The following is a 17,342-nucleotide window of genomic DNA, read 5'->3' on the forward strand; positions in this document are numbered from 1 at the left end:
TCCTGGACTACATGTTGTCTCAGTAATACAGCCCTCCCCCCTATCCACAAGGAGGAGCAGTGCACCAAAGCATTATGGGAATTGTAGTCCAGGAAGGAAGTGAGCCCAGTGTCCATGACATCAGAGAGAGACACTGGGCTCACTGCTAAAATCTAAAATATCTAAAACCACATATTACACACATAAAGACCCCCAGGAAAGTGTTCTAAATCTTTTAAACGTCATTAACATATTGTTTTGCAAAGAGGGTGACGTATCCCTTTAAGATTCATTCATACTCAATGTCACTCCACTGTTGAACAGTTCAAGTCTTTCGTCACTGGTTGAAAGCATTTCTAAATGTTCTCAAGTGTTTGTCACAGTTTCTACAAGTTATAATTTAGGCATTTACTGTAGCAGACACTCTTGATCCAGGGTGCTTTACAGTAAACAAGGAAAACATGAGGTTATACATCAAATGCATTGAAATAGTAATCTAGGATCATACTGTAGGTAAACCATTCCTATCGTCAGTCTAAACAGTATAACATCAACAAATACACAATCTATATTGAAACTTTACACGCTGACTATAAAATGCCAGGTCTACAAATTACCTGTCATCTGTCTATATAACATGCTATCTAAATTAAGTATGCGTTTCGGATTTCAACCTGTGTTTCTGCCATTGCATGGCAGGCACCCAGAATAATTACAATTTAACCCGCCCTGCAAGGTCGTCAAGGCTATAAAACAAGTGCTAATAGTCAGGGAATATTATCAGTATAATCTGTATAATCTGGGAATACATTTCTTACCAAGAATTTTCTTCACCAATGTTTTTGTAAAGGTGTCTACTAACATATCCCACATTGGTTTATATTCAACCGCCCTAGGGGAATTTTTGACAGCTGCTGAAAGTTGGGGTACCATCAACAGCCAATATATGGCAAAATGTTCTAAATTTCATTATACTTTAAATAGCATGTGACGTGTCAAACTAAGTGGTTTTCATCATTCTGAATCCATTCCAAGCATTAGTTTTGCACGAAAAACACGGCCATAGACATGTGCCCAAATGTGCTGACCTCATCACATTTGTGATTACGGCTATGGCCTTTTTAAGCCCAAGGAGTGTTTTTCGTGCAAAACTACTGCTTGGAATGGATTCAGAATCATGAAAACCCCCTAGTTTGACCCCTAGTTTGGCCATAGACCCCGTAGTTTGGCCATAGCCACTTGCCCAAATATGCCCAAATGGGCTGACTTCATCACATTTGTGATGACGGCTATGGCCATTTTTAGCCCAAGGAGTGTTTTTCGTGCAAAACTAATGCTTGGAATGGATTCAGAATCATGAAAACTCCCTAGTTTGACACATCACATGATACTTAGAGTAAAATGAAATTTAGAACATTTTGTCTTATAATGGTTGTATGGTACCCCAACTTTCAGCAGCTGTCAAAAAATCCCCTACGGTGGTTGAATATAAACCAATGTGGGATAGTAGACACCTTTACAAACACATTGGTGAAGAAAGTTCTTGGTAAGAAATGTATTCCCAGATTGTATTAATATCCCCTGAGTATAAGGCTAAGGTGCATCGAGTCTGCTAAATGCCTAAATTGTAAGTCTAAATTGAGTCCGAGGAGGTGAGTCTTCAGATTACAGTGCACTTGATTATTTCCCCCCTTTAGTATTGTATTTTATATTTGAGTTGCTTAGTGGATTGGATGGAATACTGAATTGATTGTATAGTAGTCGATCTCTATACTCTGTAAAATTAAGAAAGAATAACATGAGACAGAGACGGTGACTGCTTAATTAAGTTAATTTAACCTTCTAGCAGTTCATTTCTTTTATTAAACACATTTCTCCCATGTTTTGTAATTGCATCATCATGCTATTATGCCCCCCGTTGCTATACAGAGTGAACTTAACAATGATAAATTAATATGATAATACCTTTTATATAATCACCAACATGAATTATGTTTGTTATTTACAGCTAGGTAGAGTAGTGGGGCGAGATGGAAAAGGGGTGACCGTACCTGTTACCGTTGGATGACTGCACTCTCCCACAGTAATAAGGAAAAAACAACACATATTGGATTATTGGCCATTTTATCCACTTTATTAATTTTAAATTCAGTGTTAGGGAACTCAGTAGCGCATGGAAGATCCATACACTTCATAGACAAAAAGCTCTAAAACACTAGTATGTCCCAGTTTGACATTTAAGCAGTACAGTACAGGTAGCACAGTCAAAGGATATGCTAAAAGTACAACACAAAAATCCCCAGACCTCTGATTGATTGACTGATTGATATGCTTTATTTTTATGACACAAATGTAAACAGCACGGTGGTATACATACAGTAAGACATTTTTTAAAGTCCTAGCTACTATTTGTCACATTATATTGCTGTATGCAAAGGTTTGTTCTCCGCATTTGACCCATCTCTGGAGCGGTGAGCTGCAGTCCCAGCCACGCTCTGGAATCATTTATAGTCGATCTGACCCCCAACCCTTGATGCTGAGTGCCAAGCAGAGAGGCACTGGGTCCCATTTTTACAGATGCTGAGTGCCAAGCAGGGAGGCATTGGGTCCCATTTTTACAGTCTTTGGTCTAACCCGGCTGGAGATCCAACCCCGACCTCCCAGTTTCAGGGTGGACACTATCCACAAGGCCAGCTGAGCTCAGTATTTATGCTAAAAAGATGACAAACTAGAAAAAGTGCCCTTCTGGGCACAGGTCTCCACCAGGAGGATAGGAGTGTGTGTGTGTGTGTGATGTTTGGCAAAATGTTTAGGAGCAATATAAACGTGTGTGTGTGTTGTGTGTGTGTGTGTGTGTGTGTGTGTGTGTGCGTGTGTGTGTGTGTGTGTGTCGCGGCTTGGCCTGTTGTAGCGCCACCATGAGGCTGATTTGAAAACGGTCAAGTGGCATTTCTTCCAAAGCCTAGTGGGAATATGCATGCACAGTTTCACCACAATCGGACGCTGCGTTGAGTAGTTGTGGCGATTTGTACAAAACGGGTACAAAGCGGGCTACTCCTGAAAAGTTTAGGAGCCAATCGTAGCCAATGAGGGTGGATTATGAGAAATCAAACAAACCCGTCTTGATCACATGACTATGGAGAGCATGTGTACCGATTTGCGTGAAATTTGGATACAATCTGAAGGAGTAATATTAGAAAATGTGTTTTACATGTCGGCCTCCTGGTGGCGCTATAAAGAGCAGATGTGAAACATTCCAGGCAAAGGTTTTTCCTTGGCCTCTAGGGAGTTGGCATACAAAGTTATTCACAGATCCGTGCAGTTAGAGGTAAAAACACTTTTCGGCCAGTTATAGCGCCACCATGAGGCTGAGTTGAAAATGTTCATGGGGCATTTCTTCCTCTGCCTAGTGGGAATGTGCGTGCACAATTTCACGGAAATCACATGATGTGTTCATGATTTGCAGCATTTTGTTTGAAACCGAGCACTCCTGCAAACTTTGGAAGCCAATCTTAGCCAATCTTAGCCAATCAGGATGGAGTCTGAGAAATCTGAAAGACCCGTTTCGTTGAATGGCTCTAGAGAGACTGTGTACCAATTTGCGTGATGTTTGGACAAAATATGTAGGTGTACTGTCCAAAAACTTGTTTTGCACAAAGCGGCCTCATGGTGGCGCTATAACAGGCCATTCTGGAAATTGGGGCAGAGGTTCATCGTTGGCATCCAGGGAGTGTGTGTGCAAAATTTGGCATCGACCGGGTTAACGGTGCCGGAGATTAGCTGTTCACAGACGGACGGACACACGGACGGACGGACACACGGACACACGGGCGGACGGACGGAGTGCAAAACATACTCTCTCCCCATGCCTTCGGCCTGGTGGAGACAAAAGGACGGACATTACATTACATTACATTACAGTCATTTAGCAGACGCTTTTATCCAAAGCGACTTACAATAAGTGTATTCAACATAGGTAGGGAACAAAAACTACTAATCACCAGAAGTCTTTAGTGCATTTTCTGCAAAAACAAGCAACCAAGAGTATACCTAGCGCTAAGGTAAAAGTGCAATATATCAGCTACCTATTTCCTTAACCAGATGAGACAAAATAGCTAAATCAAATGAGCATGAGCTAAAACAATTAAGTGTATCGACTAAACAAGATCCAATAAACAATACAACAATAGAAAACAAGCGTTCGTACAACTAGTTAACAACAAGTAGGTCAGGCAGAGAGGAAGGGTAGTGTTTCCTGAAGAGGTAGGTTTTCAACCTGCGGCGAAATATGGGCAGTGACTCTGCTGTCCTAACATCAGTGGGGAGTTCATTCCACCACTGTGGGGCCAGAACAGAAAAGAGTCGTGACCGTGTGGATCGGCCAGAAGGACCCTTGAGTGACGAGGCAATCAGTCGCCCCGAGGTGGCAGACCGAAGTGGTCGGGCAGGGGTGTAGGCATCGACCATAGCCCGGAGGTAGGAAGGAGCTGTTCCTTTCACTGCCCTATAGGCTAACACCAGGGTTTTGAACTGGATGCGGGCCGCTACGGGGAGCCAGTGTAGAGAACGGAGAAGGATGGTTGTGTGGGAGAACTTGGGGCGGTTGAACACCAGACGAGCCGCAGCTTTCTGAACAAGCTCCAGAGGTCTGATGGCAGATGCCGGAGCACCAGCAAGGAGGGAGTTGCAGTAGTCCAGGCGGGAGATGACGAGAGCCTGGATGAGCACCTGGGCTGCCTTCTCCGTGAGGAAGGGGCGAATCCTCCTGATGTTGTAGAGGAGGAATCTGCAGGACCTTGTCACTGATGCGATGTTTGCCGAGAACGTCAGTTGATCGTCCAGGGTCACACCCAGATTTTTCGCAGTCCGAGTTGAGGTCACCACAGCATTATCAATGGTGATGGCCATGTCTCGGTGCGGACAGCCCTTCCCCGGGAGGAACATCAGCTCGGTCTTGTCCAGGTTGAGCTTCAGGTGGTTTGTCGGACACACGGACACACGGACGGACGGACACACGGACACACGGACGGACGGACGGAGTGCAAAACATACTCTCTCCCCATGCCTTCGGCCTGGTGGAGACAAAAAGGTCCTGGACTTGTTTCCACTCTGGTCCTATCTATTACATTAATCAACAGAGCATAAAATAGTACACATTAAATGTCATCAATAAATATAAATGGCTATACATAATGTACAAAGGAGAAAAAGGGAAAAGTAGCGGTAGTGTTACCTCCTTTCAAAGGGAAATACAACTCTTACAAGCTCCCCTTGTGACCTTATGATAGATGTTTTTTGAGGACCATTTTTTTATCCTTTAATGGAGGGCATTCCACATTGTGGTGGCAGAGCAGTAGAATGAGTATTGTCCCATGTTTGTTCAAAATTTGGGGAGAACCAGATCGTGATCGCTCCCTCTGGTGGTGTGGGTGTCACTTGTTTGTAGTTAGACTGATAGGGCCTACAGTACATGTGTGAGGGCACTACTGTCTCTTTGAGTATCTTAAATATCAAACCCATTGCTCATCTATGACCCATCCAAAACTAGCAAAGTGTGTTGAATTTAGGTGGGTCATGATCATGGGGAAGGCCAAGTACTGTAGTAGCCAAATCAGTTTGTCAGGTCTGAAGCTTTGTTTTTAGTGCCACTGAGGTGCAAAGCAAAGCAAAGTTACTATATTTACCCAGGGTATCTGGGCTAAGCTCAAGAACTTGTTTCCAGCCAGGCCCTGCTCATAGAACATTTCATGCTAGTGGTTCAATGCCTTGCTCAAGGGCACTTCAGCGGTGGTAATTTTAACGTGTCGGACCGCTGATTCGAACTGGCGACCTTCCGGTATCAAGACCGCTCCGCAATCCGTTCGGCCACCGCTGCCACACTCTTGCTGACAAAAGAGGAGATCCTGCTCCAAAATCTTGTTCTTTGGTTGACTTTCTTGATCACCTTTGATGCCATTGTACTCAATTAATCAGCAATACATAATAATACAGTATATTGGAAGAAAACTCAGTGGGTCTGGAGGATATACTACTATCAAGGTGCTCAATTAGTTAAACAATTCTCAATTTAATTTTAAGATTAGTTTTCAGTTTGGGTAGGGAGTCAAAATCTTTAATGAGTTTTGGTAGGTCATTCCACATTCTCGTGACAGCATAGCAGATTGATATTCTTTGGTTCCATATCAACTTCTCAAAAAAGAACATTTGAATGGACCTTTTCACTGATGTAGTTAAGCTTTTTCTATTCAAACATTACAATCATTAGGCTAAAAAATAAATAAACGTGTAATTTAAATGAAGCCTCAAACTATGAGCCACACACACACACACACACACCAGTGTCAAAGTAATCTCTGAAGACATATTCTGAGTGGGTTCCCAGATTGGTGTAAGTGTAGGAAGTTCCCAGCTATATGAAATGACCGTTCCATGTGATTCGTTTGTATTTTAAACTGTGTGTGTGTTTCCAGGTATGTTCACAGATATGTGTGGGCTGGGCCACAAAATGGCAGTTTTCCACCAATGAAACCAGGTCATGTGACCCAGCAACTGGTTTGTCAACATTCTTTTTCTGTGGTGAGGAGGGCTTTCTCTCTCTGTCATAAAGTCCATGAAGATACAGAAAGAAGCAGTGAGGAGGATTCAACAACAGCTGTTGAGTTGATCAGTGTGTACCTACAGAAAGGAGGATCAATCGAGTCAGAACAAAATTAGGACATCCTAATTTCCCCACATCCTTGTTGCCATGGGCCTGATCTTCTCTAAATCCTTCAAACATCCTCCACAGGTGAGACTATCAGACTAATAACTATCCGTACTTAGCTTGATTATTTGTATTTTCTTGATACTATACTATGAATATTGTACTTTTGACGCCAGTTAATTTCCAGGAAGGGAAAGAAGTGCATTGCGGATTCACCAGTTTACATCAAAAACTTAAATTCAAATAGTGAACATAGCCAGGACAGGCTTTAAAAGGGGTGTGAGGCTCACATTTTTCTGCACCCGGGCCCAGGTGCTCCTCAATTTCACTGATAGCCATCACACTGCAACCCAAGTCAGTCAGTCAGTCAATCAATGATACGTCTTACAAGTTCAAACAGCTCATATGCATAATACTATAATGCAGTTTGTTAACCGCTTAAAAAACCCTTGTTGGCTGCTCTTTTTGGCCAATGATTCCCTCAGAGTACAAGGGCTCAAGTGTGGATAATATTAATCTAATATAGCTAGGCTCATGTTAGCTGCAATTTGCAAAACTAGATTTTTATAATACTAGAGCGGTGCCAGTTGGGCACTGGCCTTCTTGGAACAATGCAAGTTGGAAATTAATGCCCCACCCAGATATTATGTCTGTGTCCCTTTTATGCCCATATATGAAGTTCTTTGTCAGGCATGCCCAAATATGGAGTCTATGCAGACGTCAGAATGATGTCCGAACAGGTCAGCTCCATATATGGACACTGGGCAGGGGCCCTGTCCGGAGGCCTTTTTGGGGCGGTTCTGGGCAACCGTGGGTCCGACCGACTCGACACCGGGCACTGCACTCCCTGTGGTGGGGTGGAACGCGTGTGTCAAATTTGAAATCGGTGGGGCGAACGGTTCTCGAGTTACGTGGATTAAAGAAGTACGTACACGCACACAGAGACTTGGTGCATTTATAGTTAGATAAATAATTACTTTGCAGATAGAGGATAATTCGAACTATTCATACAGCTGCAATGTTGGTGAATTTTATGTTGTTTCATACAATCAGATGGGATTTTTCTGTTTGGATGTATGGGCTGTCAATGGAGGGTGTTGCAATTCATTGCGATTCAACCCATCATAACAAATCTATTGTTGCAAATTGCGGCTAGACTCATGTGTGTCTGGAGGCAAAGGCTGTTTGAGATGATTGTGAAGCCACTGTGATGATGGCTGTTATGATATTAGCCCATGCACAGTACATCTTAGTCTATGTACTTGAACTTGAGATACAGTGTACTTGATATGTATTGTACTGTAGCATACTTTATAGATAGGCTACGAGAGACATCATCGGTGGCAGCAAGGTCAGCCTTGCTGCAGTAGGCACGTTATTCTGTCTCATATCTTATTGTCATGTCATTATGATCCAGCACTATATATGTTTCCTGTTTGTGTAATAAACTTTGTGAACCTTAGCGTGATACTGTCTCGTTAATTTGTTCTCCCGGGTACCCGCCGCCGCAGTCGCCGTACCAAAGGAATACTTCAACTGGATTGTCACACACCACCCAGCCTGCACACACTACCTGTCTGTCAGAACCAGACGAGGGTCCAGTACTTAGATTACAACAATGGCCGCATTCTATGAGGAAGGAGACAATTAAATAGACATGTACAGTACAATGAATGAGACACTGTAACATCATCACACATCCTAAGACATGACATGCATTACTTTAACTTCTGCAATTAAACAATTGTGCGTGCGTGCCTCTCCAGGTGATCCTGATGGGTTTAGACTCGTCTGGGAAGTCCACCTTGCTGGCCCGACTCCTGACGGGGAAGGTGAGCATTCATTCTTAAGACCTCAATTACAGGGAAGAGGAACAAGCTGAAAAAAACCAAACAGTAAATTCACATGTCATCCCATTTGAAAAGTTGAAAAGAAAGCACGTTATCATAAACATTTGAAAATAATAAAAGTTCTTCTTCTGTGTGAAACATTTGAAAATAATAAATGTTCATCGTGTGTGTGTATGTGTGTGCGTGCGTAGGTGATGGATACATCTCCTACCATAGGGTTCAACGTAGGGACTCTGGACCTGGATAAGAAAACGTCTCTGACCATCTGGGATGTTGGAGGACAAGACCGGATGAGAGCCAACTGGAGGTTTGTCTGGTTTCCAGACTAGTGTTAGTGAGGTGAAAGGTGTTTGTCTGGTTTCCAGACTAGTGTTAGTAAGGTGTCTGGTTTCCTGACTAGTGTTAGTGAGGTGTCTGGTTTCCAGACTAGTGTTAGTGAGGTGTCTGGTTTCCAGACTAGTGTTAGTGAGGTGTCTGGTTTCCAGACTAGTGTTAGTGAGGTGTCTGGTTTCCTGACTAGTGTTAGTGAGGTGTCTGGTTTCCTGACTAGTGTTAGTGAGGTGTCTGGTTTCCAGACTAGTGTTAGTGAGGTGTCTGGTTTCCTGACTAGTGTTAGTGAGGTGTCTGGTTTCCTGACTAGTGTTAGTGAGATGTCTGGTTTCCTGACTAGCGTTAGTGAGATGTCTGGTTTCCTAACTAGCGTTAGTGAGGTGTCTGGTTTCCAGACTAGTGTTAGTGAGGTGTCTGGTTTCCTGACTAGTGTTAGTGAGGTGTCTGGTTTCCTGACTAGTGTTAATGAGGTGTCTGGTTTCCTGACTAGTGTTAGTGAGGTGTCTGGTTTCCTGACTAGCGTTAGTGAGGTGTCTGGTTTCCAGACTAGTGTTAGTGAGATGTCTGGTTTCCTGACTAGTGTTAGTGAGATGTCTGGTTTCCTGACTAGCGTTAGTGAGGTGTCTGGTTTCCAGACTAGCGTTAGTGAGATGTCTGGTTTCCTGACTAGCGTTAGTGAGGTGTCTGGTTTCCTGACTAGTGTTAGTGAGGTGTCTGGTTTCCAGACTAGTGTTAGTTAGGTGTCTGGTTTCCAGACTAGTGTTAGTGAGGTGTCTGGTTTCCTGACTAGTGTTAGTGAGGTGTCTGGTTTCCTGACTAGTGTTAGTGAGGTGTCTGGTTTCCTGACTAGCGTTGGTGAGGTGTCTGGTTTCCTGACTAGTGTTAGTGAGGTGTCTGGTTTCCTGACTAGTGTTGGTGAGGTGTCTGGTTTCCTGACTAGTGTTAGTGAGGTGTCTGGTTTCCTGACTAGTGTTAGTGAGGTGTCTGGTTTCCTGACTAGTGTTAGTGAGGTGTCTGGTTTCCTGACTAGTGTTAGTGAGGTGTCTGGTTTCCTGACTAGTGTTAGTGAGGTGTCTGGTTTCCAGACTAGTGTTAGTGAGGTGTCTTGTAACTGTCCCAGAACGAGAGACAGTGGTTTCAGGTATAAACTTAAATGATATTAAATATGGTTTGGTTGTGCAGCATTTATGATCATACTTGGATAAAAAGGTTGATTTCATTATAATAAATAGAATTGAAAATGGCAATAAATATGTTAAAAGAATATATCACAAGGTAAAAATGCACCCTATGCAAAGGGAGTCACATGATTAGAGTGTCGCGTCACTCACATGACGTCACCTGTCAGTAAGGGTCAGAGGTTGAACTGAGTTCCTGGAGAGAAGTTGTATTTTTGGGAACGTCAGAGAGAGACAAATATTCAGTAATCTGCACATGGTTCAAAGGCGCACACGGTACATATTCTTTATTGTGTTCCTTTGAGTGTATTGTGTTTGTTGTGTATTGCCTAATGTTGCTGTAATGTAGAAATATGGACTTTGTTTGGTTATTTGAATGCACATGTGTGGACTCTAATCACTGTTTACAATGTGTATGGACTCAAAACTGAACAAAATGTAATTGTTTCCTTATTATAGTTTTCACGGTGTCTTGGTGACTGGAGGAGTTGAAAGTCGCATGACAAAATAAAACCAATATCAGACATCTGTATGATGCGTGGACTTACTTGAACCTGTACAGCTACATGTCTGGTTTCCAGACTAGTGTTAGTGAGATGTCTGGTTTCCTGACTAGTGTTAGTGAGGTGTCTGGTTTCCTGACTAGCGTTAGTGAGGTGTCTGGTTTCCAGACTAGCGTTAGTGAGGTGAAAGGGGAATTGGAAAAGTCCAGGCGTGATGAGACAAAGGCATGACTATGACTAATCATCTCTAGTTCTTGGTGTGGCTGACCTGAGCTTCGCGGATAGTGTTCCTAAAGTGAAAATATTTGTATAACACAACTTATTATAATGTGTGCAACACGGTGCATAACATGAGTTATTCTGAGGCTGGAGTGCACATTAATTTTGAGGCCACGCTTAGCTGAAGAAAGTTATCAACTCGTGTCTCATATCCAGATATTATTAATCCAGACCGGATTACATTTCCACCTGGTATTAAACATTTTGTGTACCGTGTATATAGGTACTACCTGGAAGGCTGCAAGGCCTTGGTGTTTGTGGTGGACAGCAGCGACGCAGGCAGGATGCCTGAAGCTCACAGAGCTCTGAAGAAAGTCCTGAACGACGAGAACCTCAAAGGAGTTCCTCTGATGGTCCTGGCCAACAAGAAAGACCTGCCCAACTCCATGACCATACGAGAGGTGAACCACAGCACGCACACACACACACACACACAGTAACGGGGGTATCCCTTATCCCTCCGACCTCCGTTACTGAACAAACACTCCATATACAGGTAGAGCTATTTAACAGTACCCATTTTAACAACAACACAATAAAGGTGTCTGCACACTGCTGTGTTTTTGGGATTTTTAGCATTTTTCCGAAAAACGCGTCCAGTCTGCAAGGACCTTCCTGTACTGTACTTTTTTTCTTTTTTTATCACACTTGTGTGAAGTAAGGGGCGCTCTTATCATCATACATCACATTCCGTGCTCAGCCAATCAAATCATCACTATGGGGTACACACAAAGCTGGGCATACAGTAGGAGGGCTGTCAAAAACTGTTTAACAGGACAAAACAAACACATTACAGAATGATGGAATGTGTGTGAGTTTCTTTTCTTTTCTTTTTACAAAACGTACAGTAACCACGTCAGCCCCATATGCATTTCGGCAATTTGAAAATGGCACACGCATTGTGAGCTTGTAGAATCAACTGATTTGTATACATGTTGAACTTGTGAAACGGGGCATAATACGGGGCATAATAAGTACTTTTTCTTTTGTACTTAAAGTATGTTTAGATACCAATACTTTTGTACTTTATTTACATTGCGGTATTGATACTTTTACTTATGTAAAACATGTGAGTAGTGCTTTTTCCACCACTGGCCTAAATGCCTACATTGTGAATTGTAGGTGTCGAAACAGCTGGATCTGCCGAGCTGCAAAAAACGCCACTGGGAGATCCAGGCGTGTAGCGCTCTGCAGGGCCTGGGCCTCATGCAGGCCTTCCTCTCCGTCAGCAAGCTCATCAAGAAGAGCTGAGGAAGAGGTCGTCAAGCACGTAACCAGGGCTCCTTAAAGGAGAATTATTCCATGCTAGACGGCTTTCTTACCTTTTATTTGTAGTTGTTACGTCGCCACCAAAGAGGTCCAGGTGTTATTTTGTGCAAAAGTGCATTATTGGCTATTTCCCCTACCATAAGCCTTCAGTGAATTGAATTGCATTGAATTGAATGGGGCATTGGGGTGTTGTGCTAATTCACTTATTTCCATCGCTCAAAAATACATATATTTTTGTATATATCCTCTTCATAATGTAAATAGTATCCCAAGTGGCACACTTTACTACTTATTTCGATGGAAATAAGCGAATTAGCACAAAAACCCAACACCCTTTGAGGGCTTATACAGTATTAGGGGAAATAGCCAATAATGCACTTTTGCGCAAAATAACACCTCCTGGACCTCTTTGGTGGGGACGTAACAACTACAAATAAAGTTAGAAAGCCTTCTAGCATGGAATTCTCCTTTAAAATAAGTCTTACATTAATGTATTTTAAATACAAATACTTCAAAGGTGTTAAAAATGCCACTGAGGCACCTTTTCCACCTAAATAACTTTGGTTCCGTTCTTTTTTTTTTCTTTTTTAATGATGGTTTATATCACATAGACTGCATCTTCCAAGGAGCTGAACTAATTCATTTGGTTGGGAAGAAAGAACGGAACCGTTTCAACCCCGATGGAAAAGAGGCCAGAGGTCAAAGATTTAGGTTATCTTTTTTTCTTACGTTTTTTTGCCTTTTCATTTTATTTATTTTTGATAATTGGTAAACTGGTTTTAACATCTTAAACCCTATACAGGCCTATTCTTATTTCAAATCCATAAATGACAGCTATATGTAATGTTCGTGAATTATTTAGATCAGCTATTTTCTGTGAAGAGATTTGGTGTAGAGGGGGTGAAAAGAGCAGACCACGTACAGAGCTGTTACATTCCGTGGCACAAATTATTCTTGAATTCTCATATTCTTGATGAATATCATCTCCCAGCTCTGTTTGTGATCATCGGGCCGGTCATTGTGCCGGAGTGTCCTTGAGCAAGGGTTAACACATACACACTGTATAGATACACGCACACACTTAAAACACACTTTGAATGAATTATTGACAAATCAATTAATCCGTTTAGTGTTATTTAACACTTTGTCACACCATGGTGTCAAGCAAAATCAGAGCTGCTATTTTCACTATTCTCTTTTGAAAACGATTCAGTCAATATTTCACATTATTAGACAATTCATGAATTGTCATCTCACAACAAACACACACACTTGCCATTGTAAATATCATCATGTGCATCATTTTAACTGTTATATTTTAATGTATGCTCTGTGTGTATAAATCTAGTTGATGTATCATGTCACTGCCATTGTGTGCAAGTTTAAAAAGCAGTCAAATGAGCAGGTTTCTTTTTTTACTTAGGGTTGTGTAGTAACATAATAACGATGTGTTGATGTTTGGAATGGGACCGGTTGGGTACCTGCCAGAATAAAACCTCATCAGCTTTAGCTATGTCTCCTCCTATCTACTGTGTGTTCTGTGAAATCAAGCCTCAACAAAAGCGACTATAGGACACATATAATATTAGATGTGTCATGGCGTGGTGGCAATTTGACAATTTCTATCATACTTTATACGTGTGTGTGTGTGTGTGTGTGTGTGTGCGCGCAACATATTTTTTGTGATTTTATTTTGCATGGACATTTACCAGACAGTATTGGTAAGTACCGTAAGCATCTGTACATTATGTAGATAATTTCACTTATACAGCACAAAAAAAAGATGCATTCTAGACAAAAATATATATATATCAAGTATCAACGTTAACCACTTACATGTAAACTCTAGCAATTCAATAAAAGTGAGCTTCGTTGGCATGACAAAACATGCCATCGCAAGTGTCACATAAAACCCACTGGCTCAGTGGAGGGAGTTTCAAATGATAGTTTGAAACCAAATGGACCCTTATGGGTCTGTAACTCTGAGAGTGAACAAATGGACCCTAACGGGTCCATTTGGTTCCTCTCAGAGTTAAATTAAACATTGATTTTACAATATAAATTGGGGGTCCCAGAGATAGAAATGCCATGGGGGTCCGTAGACTAATGCATGTCAACCTGGGGGGTCCTTGAAATTAATCGGTTTGAAAATCACTGCTAGAGCCATACAAATCTTCTCTTATGGGGGTCCCTGGCATATATTTTCAAATGGGGGTCCGCAGGCTAATTGTTGTCAATTTGGGGGTCCTTGAAATTAAAAAGTTTGGGAACCACTGCTTTAATCCACGCGATCACAATTATGAGTGTTTCGCGTGCGATGCGCTGGTCGGTCCGCCATGCGTGGCATGGTGCGTTCGTCTCAGCGCCGTCCAGGACTGGTGCAGCAGCAGGAGTGGCACCACTACCCAGACCCCATTGAAGAACATCAGGTACACCCACAGGTAGAGCCAGCGGGACGTGTCCAGGCTGGGGCTGCCCGCCAGCCAGTCCGGCACGAACGTCATCCAGCCTCCGTACAGCTCACACACACACAGACTGACCTGTACAAAATGTCTGGACGGCGGCAAGCACAGCAGAAAATACTAATTAATTATCATTTATTTACCATTAGGAATGATTTCAATATAATGTTTGGTGTAGGTGTAGTTCCAGACTATTGGAGTTGTCTGGCTACGTGAGACTATGCAGTTAGTAAAAATCACACCCGTGTGAACTGAGTGGTGCAACTCCCCCCCCCCCCCCCTCTCTCTCTCTGTCTCTCATTAACAGGCAACAGTGCAGCACTATCTCTCTCTCTCTGTTTCTGGCACAACAGCGCCACTTTTGGTACTCATTGGTACTGGTGCTCATAGTCACATAGGTAGGTGAACGGACACATGAACACATAGGTAGGTTAACACGGACATTGCTGTTCCTTGGAGTGGTTGCACCACTCAAAAAGGATTTAGGTTGGGATTAGACAATAGACATAGAGGTTAGGTTTAGGTGTCTGCGCGTGTGTGTGTGTTGTACCTATAGTGCTTGTCTCTGATGATGGCATAGATCAGCACTAGAGCCAGGAAGCTGTCCAGTACCACCGTCAACAACTCCAATGAGACGATGGTGGGATCAGAATGCAGCCATCTGATGTCTGCTTTCCCATACTCCTTCCCTATGAGGGGGCAGACAGAAAGAGAGAGGTCCCCGATTGAATTAGTTAGAAATGTAAACAGCATGGGTGCATGGTGGCGCAGTCTGTAGCACTGTTGCCTCACAGCTAGAAGGTCCTGGATTCGATTCCCTTGTGGGCACTGTGGGCGCTGTTCTCTCCTCCGCATCATCAGTGGCCATACCCTCACAAAAAACATGCAGTAATCCAGGTCTCTAAACTGCCTCCCTGTTTTGCCAATTTGGGGGCCCACTTTGAATATCCCGTGGGCCACTATAGTGGGCCCTGGGCCAGGGCCACAGGCTGGGAATCACTGTATCAGAAGAACTTATATTAAAAAATTATGAGATAATGCTTTCATACCACTTTTTTACCAACTCTTATAGAATGCTATTACAACCGTGCTATCGTCGACCCATAGCACAGTAGCTCTGTAATTGCTATGATGAAAGGAACTGGTGAAATAAATAAATTAAGTGAAATGATTGCAATTAATCACTCACATAGTTCTGCCAGCATTCCTTCTGACGTGGCGACGGTTCCAACCAAGGACATGTAAACAAACGGACCCTCCTGCAGAAGAATCAATCAATCAATCAATCAATCAACCAGCCATAATTATCCATGCAAAATTACACAAAATGTGCCCACACATCAACATACAAACTGCAAAATCCTGTCATTTGTTTCAAAGAGCTTTTACAAGCAGCTATTTCTACACCTATCGATCTATCTATATCTATCTATCTATCTATCTATCTATCTATCTATCTATCTATCTATCTATCTATCTATCTACTGGTATCTATCTATCTATCTATCTATCTATCTATCTATCTATCTATCTATCTATCTATCGTTTGTAGAATGGGTAGGCTACTGTTCAAAGTAAAAATTAGTAAACGAAGGTACTTCATTTGGTTTGAACTGTTACTGTAGTAGTAACTGTACCCAAACTGTGAATACAAATTTCAATCAATCAATCAAGCTGCTCAAGCATGCGGGTAAGACTCTCACCAGTGTGATGTGGACTATAGCATCGTAGAACAACCAGACCAGAACCCATCTGTCGGTGGACGAACATCTACTGCCCCAGTACCGAGCGAAGCAGTAGCCGGTGACAAGCTGCAGCCCGCACGCCAACAGAGAATACACTGTGACTGCGCTGAACAGGGCTGCTGGTTCACTCTCTGTCACCGCCGGGGACTCCATGAGCAATAATATATAGCCCTATAGCTACAGTTTAATAAAGTAGTTATATCATGTGTAGGTACTTGTAGCTACACTTTCATTTGAAACTTTGAACTGGGAGAGTGAGAGACACAGGCATGTTGGTCCAGCCCACTAAACGTTTCTATTGGTCGAGGGAAGAATCTCTCCACTCTTGGACCACTACTCATATTGGCTATTGAAATGTATAGGCAGGGGTTCCCCCATTACCCAAACTAGTGAAAATAGCAGATCTACAAGCTCACAACGTGCCGCTTCGCGCCGCGTTGTGAGCTTGTAGATCGGCAATTTTCACTACTTTCTAATTTCTTAAATTTTTCCTTTTTCTTTATTATTGTTGAATAAATCATTGCATGTTTTTTAATTCATGAAACATATAGATTTTTTGGGGGAATGTTTTATATTTATTTTATTTTATTTATGTAATATTGAAATATTAATTAAAAACTAAATAAAGGGACCCATAAAAATGTTTTCCGCGATCCACAACATGTGTCCCGGTCCCACCCGTGTGCTGGGAAGAAGCGCTCTTCCGACAGATCTCACTTCTATGGTATACTACGCCCTCTTGTGGCGGTGTGGTGCCATTACTCTCTGTATGTGCTATTTATTGATTCGTTGATATTTTTGAATTAACAGCTTGCAGAATGGGTGCAGTTCAAACGAAGGTCAATACAAAATCTGCTACAAGGATAAAACCAGAAAAAGTGTCCTCCATTTTCAATTCATCCTAATTGGTGCAGAATTAATGCATGGAACTGGGGCACAAGTCACCATTCATACATACATAATGAAATAATGGGGTCAGATCAACATATGCATATGGAATGAATTCTGTACTGGGCTGGAGCTAGCGTATCTTGAGTGTACAGG

General features: G+C 42.4%; 2 protein-coding genes across 3 annotated transcripts; one reads left to right on the forward strand and one right to left on the reverse strand.

Moving 5' to 3' along the window:
* The first annotated feature begins 6,513 nt into the window (after positions 1-6,513).
* arl11 (ADP-ribosylation factor-like 11) lies at positions 6,514-13,608 on the forward strand. 2 transcript variants are annotated; one of them, XM_079512208.1, is made up of 6 exons: positions 6,514-6,766; positions 8,449-8,514; positions 8,724-8,839; positions 11,046-11,223; positions 11,945-12,080; positions 12,703-13,608. In XM_079512208.1, the coding sequence occupies exons 1-5, from the start codon at positions 6,725-6,727 to the stop codon at positions 12,071-12,073; spliced, it is 531 nt and encodes a 176-aa protein (XP_079368334.1). In that variant the 5' UTR covers positions 6,514-6,724; the 3' UTR covers positions 12,074-12,080; positions 12,703-13,608. The 2 variants fall into 2 exon arrangements, with proteins under 2 accessions (XP_079368334.1, XP_079368333.1); XM_079512207.1 differs by having other exon boundaries at positions 6,515-6,766; positions 11,945-13,608.
* A 690-nt stretch (positions 13,609-14,298) lies between these two features.
* Positions 14,299-16,451, reverse strand: ebpl (EBP like; the record flags this gene model as incomplete). Its single annotated transcript, XM_079511871.1, has 4 exons — positions 14,299-14,644; positions 15,104-15,242; positions 15,743-15,812; positions 16,257-16,451. 4 exons carry the CDS (start codon positions 16,449-16,451, stop codon positions 14,389-14,391), a joined length of 660 nt encoding a protein of 219 aa, XP_079367997.1. The 3' UTR covers positions 14,299-14,388.
* Positions 16,452-17,342: the final 891 nt, after the last annotated feature.

This window comes from Electrona antarctica, assembly GCF_951216825.1.
Source record: "Electrona antarctica genome assembly, chromosome: 10".
Lineage (NCBI taxonomy): Eukaryota > Metazoa > Chordata > Actinopteri > Myctophiformes > Myctophidae > Electrona > Electrona antarctica.

What these genes read in the sequence shown, in the direction of transcription:
- arl11 (XM_079512208.1), top strand. Translation starts at nt 6,725, where the DNA reads ATGGGCCTGATCTTCTCTAAATCCTTCAAACATCCTCCACAG. An exon ending in CGGATGAGAGCCAACTGGAG is followed by an intron (nt 8,840 to 11,045) that starts GTTTGTCTGGTT and finishes CCGTGTATATAG; the next exon opens with GTACTACCTGGAAGGCTGCA. An exon ending in ACTCCATGACCATACGAGAG is followed by an intron (nt 11,224 to 11,944) that starts GTGAACCACAGC and finishes TGTGAATTGTAG; the next exon opens with GTGTCGAAACAGCTGGATCT.